The following is a 13,451-nucleotide window of genomic DNA, read 5'->3' as shown; positions in this document are numbered from 1 at the left end:
GTTGTTTCAGGAGTTTCTTCTGGGGTTTGCAGCAGATCTCACAGACACTGGCTCTGTGGGTGCTCTCTGACTTTAGGTAGATCAGGAGTTCTCACCTCAGCTGCATATTGAAGTCACCTAGAGAGTTGTCTAATACACTGATGCCCAGAGATTTGGATTCATTTGTTCGGGGTTGGAAGCACAGTGCTGGCACTTTTTGAAACCTCCTCAAGTGATTCTCAGGTGTAGCTGAGGCCGAGAAGCACTGGCCTGGACGTGTGCTCCTTAGTTCTAGCTCCTAGTGTCTGCAGTTGCAGGCCACCTGCTTTCTTGCTGCTTCTTTCGTCATGCCGCTTGTTGTTCCCTCTGGCGTGGATATAAGCTGCAGCTCAATCCTGAAATGTTCAGTGCTAAGCTGCACATAGCACAGTAGAAATAAATGCAAAGAAAAAAGATCATTGATACTATATTTTTGTGAGTCTTAGAATTGTGGTGTAAGGCAAAAGCCAGCAGAACAGTATGAATGGAAATTACGAATCCAGAGGTCCACCCAGTTCATGAGATATGTGGCACTAGCTTAGAGTAACCCATATCTACCGAATTTCTTGATTGTAGAAGTAAATCTTTCTGTATTTGAACTTTCCTGAAGGATAACTAGTGCTTGGTGAAGGATTACTGTGTCCAGCTTTTTTCAAGTGTGGATAGTAAAGGAAACCTTTAGAATCTCAGAGCCAGGTGAAAATAATATAACAAATCACTGCCATTTCCTGTGTTTTCATGATGTGCTGGGTGCCATGCTGAATGCTTTCTCCCATAATCTTCTCTGTAGCCCTAGATGGTGGGTATGACCTTCTTGTTCCATATAAGAAAATCTAGTCTTAGTGAAGTTCAGAAACCTCCCCAAAGTCACACAGCTAACAGGCTGAGCTGGTATGCTCCTGTAAGTCTGCCTGCCTCCCAAAGCATCATATTCCCTCTGTATGGAGGGAATGGTAAATGAATCTATCAGGAGGCCAGTGCTTCTGCATCTCCTGGAAGATAGTCGATTTCATCCAGCAGCTGTTTTTGGGCTTGGAGCTTTCTGAGTTGGCTGTCAGCTTGCTTAGGGTGGTGTCATCCCTTGGTAGAAACCTTACTATAGCATTGATACCTCACACTGGTCATTTGTTCACTTCAGCAGGAGGACTCTGGTGGTTTGTTTTGAGGAGCTTTGTTATAAACACATTTTTATCAACTATTATTTAGGCTTGAGTCAATGTATATTTAAGTAGGAGATTTGGGTTCACCTTAGTATTGTACTTTTGCCTTTCTTAAGGTTCTTGTATTTTTCTATTTACCACCCAATATAAGAGCAACCAGAATAATTGAAGCTCTGTGTTCCATCAGCCTAATATATTTTTCCAAAGGAGCTTAAATATTAGAGTTGGCCCTGTACACTTTGCAGAGTGCCTTCTCTGAAATTATTGGCTAATGTAGAAAAGAATACGTAGCAAATCAATTAGTTGTCATCTGTTTATGCCTTGTTTCTGAGGCTGTTAGTTTGTTTAACCCAGGCTTATAGTCTTGTGGAGATGCATTACCAGGTGAAAGTGTTGACTGAGCTTGGCTCCTCAATGTGAACTGCAGTTTGTGACTCATTTATTATGGGTCTAGAATCAATTCCCAACATGTTAGGTAAAGAAACAAACAACTTCCTTGTTGTATGAAGTGCTAGCAGAAGAAAACTTGTTAATTTCCTAATTGTTCTCCGCTGCCCCAGACATTAGCTTGACATTTGTAGCTGCAGCACTAAACGTGAAGCTTTGTAATAACAAAATTGTAATGTAAGTCACTGTTTGTGAAATTGTTGTATTGGTCATTCCCAATGATCTTAAACTGTGTTCATTCTTAAGTGTATAGTTATGTATTTGTCATAATGCCACTGTCGTCCTTGTCATTTATGTTGTAAACATTTAATGAGTTTCTATAAAAGTTTCCCTGGTATCCTTTTGTAATGCAGCTGTTGGAATGGGAAATATTTATTCAGGAACGCATACCCTCAGCTCACCCACAACTCCAGTGTAACCATGGTTTTTAAGAACTCTTTAATTCACCCTTATTGCCTACTTCAATTTCAGTTTTTAGTGTGTGATTTCATTTTCTTCAAAGAAAATCTTACCCATTTAGCATATCTCAGAATTTTTTTTTTTAATGAAAGTAAGATGTTTTCCTTGCATTGAATAATCCTGAATAATACTATTTCTCACTTATCAAAAAAACTGGTTTTTGAAAATAAATGTGCAATTTTGCCTAATGCAGAGTGGAAGTATAAATTTAGTGGAAGTTATTCTTTGGTTTCCTCATGCATTCAGGAGCTACTGCCTAACTCCTTGTTCCAGCCTCTTGAACTTCCAGTTGGCAGCATAAATGTCATCAACTATTGCTGTCATTCCCAGAGGATATACTCTGTGCTAACCAGATATGGTAATACAGTCCATTCTCACAATCAGCCTTTGAAGTTAGTCCTGTCATTCACATTTTACAGTTGAGCAAAATAAATCTTAGCTGTTCCATGACCTACCCAAGGCCACAGGGCTCATAACCAGGCTTTGACCCAGCAGTCTAGGTCCATAGTGCTTGCTCTTAATCCCTATGATGTGCTGCCTCGCAGTTCCGTGAATTCTTCATGTTCCTTCTTAGATCCCACCTCTTGCACCTGCTTTTCCTCCTGCCCAAAACACTCTCTGGAGCCGCCTTCATTTTATTTAATTCAAGTTTCTTTCTTCTCATCTTAAGCTAAATGTCACTCTTCAGGGAAGTCTCCTTCATGAGCACCATGCTCTATGTTCTCCAAGCTAAACCAAACTTTGTATGCAAAAACCAGCCTGAGTCTGGCATGGAGATGCACCCATGTTCCAGAAGGGCTTAGATCACACATTTGCAGCCAGCTGGTGAATATCAGCTGGTGTTCTTTCCTCTCTGTGCCAGTCACAAGCCCTTGCTCCTTTTCTGGATCTCGCCTTATCTTTACTCCAGTATCAGTAGCAAGGCGCTTACACTTGGCAGCAGCTCTCCTTTCCATTTGGAGACTTTATTGTTCGCACCTATCCCACTGGTAGATGCATAGCAGGTTGCTGGAGGAGAAGTGGGGGTGTGAGGGTTGCACTGGGAAGCTTTGGATGCAACCTTAGGTGGGGCCATTACCAGCTTGACCATAAGCCTTTCCTCTGTGCTCCTCGAACACATGATCCCCCCCCCCAAAACCAACCCTCTATAATGGTCCTACCCTCCATACCAATGCTTCGTTTTTAAACTACTGGTGGTGAAGAACCTGTTATCTTTCCTTCAAACTATCCTTGACCAATATTTTTATAAAGTATGGTATAAAGTGAATTACTAGAAAAATTGTTTTAAAAAAGAGAAAATTCAAGCCCAGATTGTATTAAAAGATTCAGCAGACTTAGCATAACTAGAAATTCTCAGCTTCTCCTCTCAGTGTTTATTCCTACAAACTGACAGTTGTCTCCAGACCTCACTTTGAATAGCACTTGGTAGATGCAGGACCACAGGGAGGATACTTAATTTCTGAGCCTCACTTTATCTGTAAAAGGGAACTGATAATACTTACCCTGGCATTTAAGACTTCATTATAAATGAATGAATAAATAAAATCATTAAAGTGCCTAGTCTATGCTAGGTGTCTACTAAATAATAGTTCAATTCCCATCCTGCCTCTAGTGCCTGGAAAAAAATGATTGAAATTCAATAATTGCCAACTAATTTATTCTCTTCTGGGCATTTTTGGAACTAAGGATCACCAGTAATGGTTATTTTTAGCAAATCTATGCATCAGAATCAACTGGATATCTTGTTTCTTTTAGTGAGAAGCTAATCTGGTACTAGAAATGCTCATTGCTAGTGGATTATCTTTGCTTCTAGGTTTTTTCAGTAAACAAAACTAAGAAACATTTTTTGGAAAGAGAAAAAGATATGAGTTCATACTAATATTTCTTATTTAAATGTAAAATTAGCTTTTTTATTTGATACTTTTTATGGTGAAAATCTTGATTGCTAATGACATTACTTACCTACTTGTTTTAAACTAAATATAAATAATAGTTCAAATAACATTATTATTATTACTAATACTCAGATGACTGGGTATACTTTAAGATTTCCAGTGTGGTTCTTTATGATCTTAAATTATATATCTCGTCAGACTACTGTTTTAATTCTGTAAAATAACTTTTCTTTGTTCTATATGCCATTAGATTAATTTGTTTCTGTTTGTTGTCAGTTTTTATAACCTTACATTAATTTTGAAAAGTTAAATAAAACATGTAGGATTCCAAAGTCAAAATTATACAACCAGATATATTCAGAGTCTCTATTTTTTCTACCCAATTCTCTTTTTCATCCTGTGGATATTATTATTTGGTTTTGGTTTAACCCTTTATTGTTTCTTTTTCAGAATATTTTTAAAAGTGTATATTTCTCCTCCTTTGTCAAACACAAGATTCTCATATAAGCCTGTTTTTCACTTTGCTTTTGTCACTCATTTACTGTTATATCCTAGTGGTTCCTCTGAAGCAGTCCATCAGCAATTGTCTTCATTCATTTTCATAGCTCTGTAGCAATCTGTTGTATTTGTGCCATGGTTTATTTAAGCAGCCCCTGTCGGTGAACATTTGAGTGGTTTCCAGGATCTTTGTTATTATGAATTGTGCTAGACTCACCATTATTAGTCATCAGAGAGTCAAAACCGTAATGACATACCACTTCACTTACACTAGGATGGCTCCATAAAAAGACAGACAGCAGCAAGAGTTGATGAGTTTGTGGAGAAGCTGGAACCCTCATATATTGCTAGTGAGAATGTAAGATGCTGCAGGCATTTTGAAAACAGTCTGGCAGTTCCCCAAATGTTTATAGTTACCATGTGATCCAGCAGTTCGACTCCTAGGTATATATCCAAGAAAACTAGATACACATATCCACTCAAATACATATACATACATGTTTATAGCAGCATTATCATAATAGCCAAAAAGTGGAAACAACTCAAATGTCCATCAGTGGATAAATGGAAAAATAAAATATGGTATAGCCATACAGTGGACTATTATTTCTATTACTTAGCCATAAAATGAAATGAAGTACTGGTACATGCTACAACATGGGTGAACCTTGAGAACATTATGCTAAGTGAAAGAAGCCAGGTACAAAAAAAGGCCACATACTATATTATATGAAATGTCTCAAAAAGGCAAATCCATAGAGACAGAAAGTAGATTAGTAGTTGCCAAGGACCAGGGTTAGGGGGAAATGAGGGGTAGCTGCTCATTTCTTTTAGGTGTGATGAAAATGGTCCAAAATGAGAGAGTACTTATAGTTATACAACTCTGATTATACTAAAAACCACTGTATTTCTTACTTTAAAGCTGTGAATTTTATGGTATATGCATTATATTTTGGGAGGCCAAGGCAGGAGTATTGCTTGAGTGAGACGAGGAGTTCAAGACCAGCCTGGGCAACATAACAGCACCCCATCTCTACAAAACATTAAAATAAAATAAACTGTATTGCAGTGAATAACTCTGTGCCACACATAATTTCATGGAGTAGTATTTTTTGGTTTGGGTTTTTTTTTTAAGTTGGGTTCTTTGTCACTGAGGCTAGAGTACAGTGGCGCGTTCACAGCTCACTGCAGCTTCGACCTCCTGGGCTCAAGCGACTCTCCTGCCTCATCCTTCTGAGTAACTGGGACTGCAGACGTGCTCCATTACCCCAGGGTCATTTTTAAATTTTTTATAGAGACGTGGTCTCACTATGTTGCTTAGGCTGGTCTTGAACCCCTGGGCCTCATATGAGCCTCCCACCTCAGCCTTCCAGAGTGCGGATTATAGACACACGCCACTGCACTGGGCTTGGTAGTATATTTTTTATCTTTAGTTCTAGAAATGGGCTTTACTGGGTTAGAAAGTAAATGCACATGTGATTTTGCTGCTTTCTGACTAGTTCCCTTCCATAGGAGTTGTGCCATTTATCATTCAGTCTAGCATAAGAGAGTGCCTATTTCCCTGTAACCTCACCAGTAACTTTTGTTATCAGACTTGGTTATTTGTCAGTCTGGCAGCTGAAAAATGCTGCATGTAATTTGCCTGTCTCTTCTGAGCAAGGTTGAGCATATTCTGATGTTTATCGTCTATTTGTGGTTTTTCCTCTGTGCCATTTCTGTTCATATACTTCATCCATTTTTCTGTTTGACTGTTAGTGTTGTTTCAGCTTTTACAAGTTCTTTATATATTAAAATATTAATTTTTTGTAAATATCTTACAAATCTGTGATCTCTTACAGCTTATTTTCTCAGTTTTCATTTGCCTTTTTTAAAAAATATAGTTAAATTTTCAGCCAGGCACAGTGGCTCACATCTGTAATCCCAGCCCTCAGAGACTGAGGTGTGAGAATTGCTTGAACCCAGGAGTTTGAGACCATCCTAGGCAACATAGTGAGACCTCATCTCTACAAAAAAAAAAAACAAATTAGCTGGGATGATGGCACGTTCCTATAGTCACAACTACTTAGGAGGCTGAGGTAGAAGATCGAGATTGAGGCTGTGGTGAGCCATGATTGTGCCACTACACTCTAGCCTAGGCGACAGAGTGAAACCTGACTCAAAGAAAAAATAGAGAGAGAGAATCAAATTTTAAAACAATTTCCTTATTGCTTTTGAATCCTAGTCTGGCTTAGAAAAGGAATTTATTCGTGTTTTCTTCGTGTACTGGCATTTTTTTTATTCTTTAAACTTAAATCTCAGATGTGTCTGGAGTATATCCTTGTGAACAACATTAGAAAGTGATCTACTTTATGCTTTTTTTTTTTGTATGAATCCAATTCCCCAACATTTTTGAGGAAGAGTGAAAAGAAAATAAAGTATGACTTTTTGTTTACATGTCTGTTTTATATATTTTGGGGTTGATACAGGTATTTCAGATAATTGTACAGATGATATTTTAACACTAGGAAAATACAAAAAGAGAAGCAGTTTGTCTGTAATTTCTGACCCTAACCAGACTGTTTTTAGTGTATAAATGTATCTTCTTTCTCTCTAGGTAAATGAGCTGGATGGCATTCCATTGATCCTGGACAGCTGCACCATAGATGACAATAACCCCTGTATCCTTGCATGTGAATCACCACTCACTAGTTCACAACTGGGGGTCTTGGGGTAACAGTCCTTTCCCTGATGTTCATTCAACATGTAGCTGACTGCTTTGCTTGTGTGCTTGTTTCTAAGAACTGAATCACTTTTTCAAAGTTATGGTGCTAGAAAATCAATTCTATAGCCTTTGTGATATAGTAGGCAAAATTTTTCAAGGAGAATAAGATCCTCCAAACCAGCATGCTACTAAAAAGTGCTTTACAACTTGAGCAGATACAGCTCATCAAGGCCCCTGTGCTGCATGTTACCGATGACACCTTTCCAAAGTATGTTTGTGGTCCATGGAGTAAACAAAAATTTTAACGTCTTTTTGGCTATAGAGATATGAGTATTGTGCGTAACTTCCAAAACTATTTAACAACAGTTTGGCAACATGGAAACATGAGGAGGACTTGCTCCCTAGCAATCGGAAGCAACATTTCAATGCTGCTGATCTTATTTTTGAAGGGTTCTGTCTTTCAACTCTCTGCTGCTGAAACTTGGAGCTCTGACTCTTGTCCTTACTTGGGTTGACCACCCTTGCTGGAGGGTATTTTGCAAGGAGCAGGAATCTTGTTTATTTCCCACCACTTCAAGTAGTTGTGCTGCATGAAACTAATCTAGTGCAGTGGTGAGTAACCAGGAACGCAATACAGCCTGTTTAGATTTGAGATAAAACCTACTGTTTAATTTCAAGTACTTCCTGATGAGAGCCACACTCAGCAGTGTCCCTTACCCTAATCACTGTATGACCTTGTGTTCATTGTCTGTAGGGGAGGAGTGGTAAATAAGGCCTGGCTGTAAGGACTTTGGGAGTATATCCCCCTGGGAGGCAGTGAGGAGCCCAGCCTAGTGCTGAGGAGGAGGGGCATTTAAAAAATAAAGTTCCCCTCACTGTGACTTCTGCCAAGAAGAAAAAAGGAGCTGATGAAAATCATGTTTTTTAAAGTAAGTAGACTGAGAGGTGCTTACTACTTGTGCTAACAATACTGCCATTCGTCTGATTAGCAATAGAAAAAAATCTTATTTTGAAGAAAACAATGGCTTGCAAGATCAGGAGAAAACAAGCAGCCTTGGAAGACTCTTTTTCAAGGTAAAACAGTGCTGGTTCAATGGATTGCACTATCATCAGTTACTGTATGCTATACTCATTGGACAGTTTTGGCATTTTTTTAGTCCCCAAAAAAGGAAAGAAGAAAGAAGAAAACTTCCAGTCACAGGAAAGCAGTACAAGAAGGTTCAGGTACAATTGCAGATGATGCATTTCCCAATGAAAAAGGTAATTTATTACAAAAAAAGAATCCGCCCACGGTTTACTTTTATGTTTCCTGAATTGACCTTCTAGTGAAGAAGAGTTTTCATCACTAGTCTTTGACTTTTAGCAAAGATCAAAAAAAAGGTTGTTGCACACGAGCACATTGTAGGTCAACAGATGAGCTGATTCATGCTCACAACATCTTTCACCGTTGTATCCTCTTTGCCAGATTTGTTCATTCACTTCTTTTTTCATGAAACATATATTCAATCCTTATTATGTGTTTACTTTATTATCTTATTTAATCCTCACAACACCATGAAGCAGGTACTATTATTATCATCCCCATGTTGTAGGTGAGGGGAAATAAACTGAGTGTCTGACTTGTTCAAATGCCAGAACTAGAAATTAAACTTTTGAGTGCCTGACTCTCAGCCATGACTCTATACTGACTTTTTACACAGGAGAAGACAGAGCACCTACAGAGAGATCACATTAACATCTTCATGTAACGCGCTGCCTTTGATCCCTGCCCGCCTGTGCGTGGTACTGGGTCAGGCTGCAGCACCAGAGTAGTGCTCGCACATAACTGGGGCCGCGCCCACTACCGGGGCGGCTCCTTTAACCACGAGCGACAATCGCGGCCAACAATCATGGCCCGCGGAACTCCAGAGGGATAACCGCGATGCGGGTCTGGTGTTGGTGTGAGGTATTGGTTTGTGAAAGAGCCTGCGATGGTGACCCCTGCCACACCGGGTCATGGTCGCTGTGGGCTCCAGCAGAGTGTCCTGGTTCTTGGACCCATGAGCGTGAGTAGGACCTGCAGGCAGGCAGGCTGGCCGGCCATTCCGCATCACAAGGAGAAATCAGAACTGCACACCCGCTCGAAGGAGCAGCTCTCCATTTTGGCCATCAGAATAGGAAACTGCTCATAAGACTCCCAAACCAGCTAGACTAACCTACTGTATGGACTTGCTTTATAACATCTGAGCACTCAGAACCCAGATAGATGCTCTGGGCATCTACTCAGAGGAAAAATCTGTTCATGTGCCTTGTCTGCTGGATTCATGAGAAACCTGTAATTGTACCTCACTGTAAAAGACCTGGGATGGTTTGATCTCATGACTTTGCCTGATGTTCGCTTACGTTCCCCATCCCTGCCCCAGCTGACAGCGTGATATTGTGTGTTCTATGGCTACTTGCTTCCAAATACACGGTGGGCGGGGAACACATATTCATGTAATGGAAAAGTTATTCAAAATTATAAATTTTAAAAATTTGTATGAATATCTGTATAGCTAGCTAGCTTTATGATAATTAAGGAAGCATTGTAAGATGCCTGAATCTCTGAATCATTAGGAAAAACATAAAATATTATAAGTATTTTTAGTACTATGTGTATTCAGTAATTCTTTAGAGTTTTATTTATTAAGCCTACCAGATTTAAAGGCATATAAAATATAATAAGATCCAAGATACATACTGAAATACTAGAGCAAAGGAAGTGTTGATTGAATGGTCAGAGATGACAGACTGTTACAACCTAGAGATACCATTTTTAGGTGTAAACCATAAATTAAAATCTGGCCTTTCTGGTACCAAAGCAAATAGGAACATGATACAGATTACAAAATGTACCTTATTCCATATATAAAACCACACCATATATAAAACCATATGGCTGCTGCCCTGTTCTTGCTCACAGGCAGGGTTTCCAAAGAATTGCCTAATTATCCTGACTTATTCCTCACCTCTCATTCATTCTTTTTCCCCCTTTCTTAGGTTTTTTTTTCTTTATTTTTTTTATTATTGAAAAGAATACATCTATATGGCTTTTGTTAAATGCCTAAAGGCATTTAATAGGGGAACGATCTCTCTGGCTCCACTTTCTATACTTTTAAATTTATTCTCTTAGCTAATTCTTCTGGTAGTTGCTTTTGTGTATATAAGTAATATGCTTTACTGCTTTTTCCTGATATATGAAGTTTTGATGTTATCTATTTATATTATAAAGCAAGTGTTTAGTTCTTGTGCACCACCTCTTCTCCTCCTGTGCCCTCCCTGCCTCCTCTCCTCCCCTCCCTTCGGCCTCTTGCCCTCCCTCCCTTATGCTTTTACCAGAGTTAAGACCGCTTGTCCCATTCTCTATTGCCGACATTGTTAATAAAGCTGAACATCTTCTAAAATGGTTATTTACCACTTGAATTTTCTGTTTATATGTATATTTATTACAGTGTGTGCCCACTTTCCCATCATGTAATCTCTTTCATGTTTATTTGTAACAGATCTTTATATATTCTAGATAGAAGTTCTTTGTCAGCTACATGTACTGCTAATATTTTTCTTTCTCCTTTTCTGTGATTTGTCCTTCTCCTTATAGTTTCTTTTCTTTTTTTTTATTTTTTTTGAGTCAGTGTCTCATTCTGTCACCCAGGCTGGAATGCAGTGGCATGTTCATGGCCACAGCTGGCAGCCTCTACCTGCTGGGCTTAGGTGATCCTTCCACCTCAGCCTTCCAAATAGCTGGAGCCACAGGCACCTGCTACCATGCCCAGCTAATTTTTTGATTTATTATAGAAATGAGGTCTTGCCAAGTTGCCCAGGCTTGTCTCGAACCTATAGTTTCTTTTGAATAGCAAAAGTTCTTAACTTTAGTCAAATTCATCATATTTTGTTTATAAATAAGTCTTTTTTTGCATGTGTAGGAGTAGCTTGTTTTAAGAAGTATTTCCTGGCCTAGTGTGGTGGCTCATGTATACTCCCAGCATAGGGCGGGGCGGGGGGGGGGTCAAGGCAGTAGGATTTTTTGAGGCTAGGAGTTCAAGTCCAGCCTAGGCAACATAGAGAGACTCTGTGTCTATAAAACATATTTTAAAAATTAGCTGGGAGTGATAGTATGCACTGTAGTCCTAGCTAATGGGGAGGCTCAGGCAGGAAAATTGCTTGAGTCCAGGAGTTTGAGGCTGTAGTGAGCCGTGTTCACTGCATGCAATGTAGCATGGGTGACAGAGTGAGGGCTCAGCCTGTAATCCCAGCACTTTGGGAGTCTGAGACGAGTGGTGAGTGGATTGCCTGAGCCTGCAGGCTTGAGACCGGCCCAGGCAACTTGGTGAGACCTTGTCTCTACAATAAAAAGTAAAAAGTTAGCTGGGCGTGGTAGCACGTGCCTGTGATTCCAGCTACTTGGAAGGCTGAGGTGGAAGGATCACTGGAGCCCAGCAGGTCGACACTGGGGTGGCCTTGACCGTACCACTGCACTCCAGCCTGAGTGACAGAGAAAGACTACAACTTTAAAAAAAAAGATAGATAAATAAAAAGAAGTATTTCCATATCCTGTGGTTATCATGATAATCTGTATTATCTCTTGAATGCTTTATAGTTTTCCCATTTATATGTATGTCTGTAATTCATTTGGAATTAGTGTATGGAGTGAGTTAGGGGTCTATTTCTATTCTTTGATATGGGCACACAGTTATTCCAGCCCTAGTTATTGAACAGAACATGCTGTTGTCCATTGTGTTGCCATGTTTCTAATAAGTCAAGTATCTGTGTAAGTTTGGGTCTGTTTTTGGACTGTTTTCTTTTCCATTGATTTTGTTTATCCCTGTACCCATATCACAGTCTTATTATAGCTTTCTAGGATGTCTTGATACAAGTTAAATAAGTCCTTCCAATTTGTCTCTTCTTTAACAGTGTTATAATTCTTTTTGTTCATTTGTGTGTTTTTTAATTTTGAGTTGAAGTCTCTGTCACCCAGACTGGAGTGCAGTGGCACGCTCCTGGCCACCGCAACCTCGCCCTATTGGGCTCCGGTGATCCTTCCACTTCAGCCTTCCAAGTAGCTGGAACTACAGGAGCGTGCTACCATGCCCAGCTAATTTTTTGATTTATTGTAGAGATGAGGTCTCGCCAAGTTGCACAGGCGGGTCTTGAACTCATGGACTCAGGCAATCCACTCACCTCGGTCTCCCAAAGCTTTTGCAGGATTACAGGCTGAGCCACCGAGCCCAGCAACTTGTATTTGTGCATAAAAGTTTTTTTTTCTTTTTACCAGTGATCTTTGATGTTACTATTATAATTGATTTGGGGCTGCATAAAAGTTTTAGAACCAGCTTGTTAAATTCTACATATTCAGTCGTGTACACATACACACATACATACATATACTGTACTCATACACATACTAATGTATACTAAGTCACCACCAAGAAGAACAATTTAAAATCCCTACTTACTAAGTTTTCCAGCCCACAAACATGTTCTGTTTGTTCATTTTTCTTATCTCCTACTGGAGAGCATGTTGTTGGCATAGCTACAGGATCTAAATGTTTTAATATGTACACTTCTGCTTAGTTCCACTATTTCTAGTGTGATACTTCCACTTTCAACTGTTCCTGGTATACCCTCCTTTCCAGAGAGTCTCTGTTTTACCCTCATCATTGAATTAACAAATCTTCTAATTTTCTGTTGAGGCAAAGGAGAGGCATTGGGGGCCCACCTACTTCTTAAACTTGCAGACAGCCTTTCTCTTTTAATTTTTACCTTCACCTTCTATTAAAGAGGTACATGTGATCACCAGTACCTGAGCTTTGGGAGAGTTCTGCAATTTGAATGACTTTTCTGTTTTTCTCTCTACTGGCTTAAGATCAATTTTCTTGTGTTTCCCAAGTTAGCTACTGGAGGCCCTTTCACAACCATAAACTACCACCCTGTCTGTTACTTGTCTGCCTGCCTTTTAGCCTCTGAAATTCTTTTTTGCCCTTGACAGATTTGTACTTTTAAAAAAAAATCTAGGGGAGCTTCAAGAGGGAGTGGAGATAGAGGAGTGTGTTTTTAAGCTTCATCATTTTCTTAAAGTCACCAATTACCACCATATTGCCAAAATCAGTGGATAGTTTGCAGTAAAACTTTATAAGATTTACTTGTTCGACAGAATGAATTCCTTTCTCCTTAACATACTGTCTTTTTCTTGGTTTTCATGATATCACCTTCTCTGGCTTTTAGTTTGTCTCTCCTCTGGTTTCTCCTCCTCAGTCT

At 39.4% G+C, this 13,451-nt stretch overlaps 1 protein-coding gene across 1 annotated transcript in view; it reads left to right on the top strand.

Moving 5' to 3' along the window:
• The window catches only part of ATXN10 (ataxin 10), a 133,468-nt gene extending 126,258 nt beyond the window's left edge, over nucleotides 1–7,210 (top strand). Inside the window, exon 9 of the mRNA XM_021710964.1 lies at nucleotides 7,071–7,210. Within this exon, the coding sequence (XP_021566639.1) occupies nucleotides 7,071–7,190 (120 nt within the window). The 3' untranslated portion in view covers nucleotides 7,191–7,210. The remainder of the gene's footprint in view (nucleotides 1–7,070) is intronic.
• Nucleotides 7,211–13,451: the final 6,241 nt, after the last annotated feature.

This window comes from Carlito syrichta, unplaced genomic scaffold, assembly GCF_000164805.1.
Source record: "Carlito syrichta isolate Samal-C Ts95f unplaced genomic scaffold, Tarsius_syrichta-2.0.1 Scaffold301761, whole genome shotgun sequence".
NCBI classification, from domain to species: domain Eukaryota; kingdom Metazoa; phylum Chordata; class Mammalia; order Primates; family Tarsiidae; genus Carlito; species Carlito syrichta.
The sequence above is the reverse complement of the archived record's forward strand: the minus strand, read 5'-3'. Positions and strand labels throughout refer to the sequence as shown.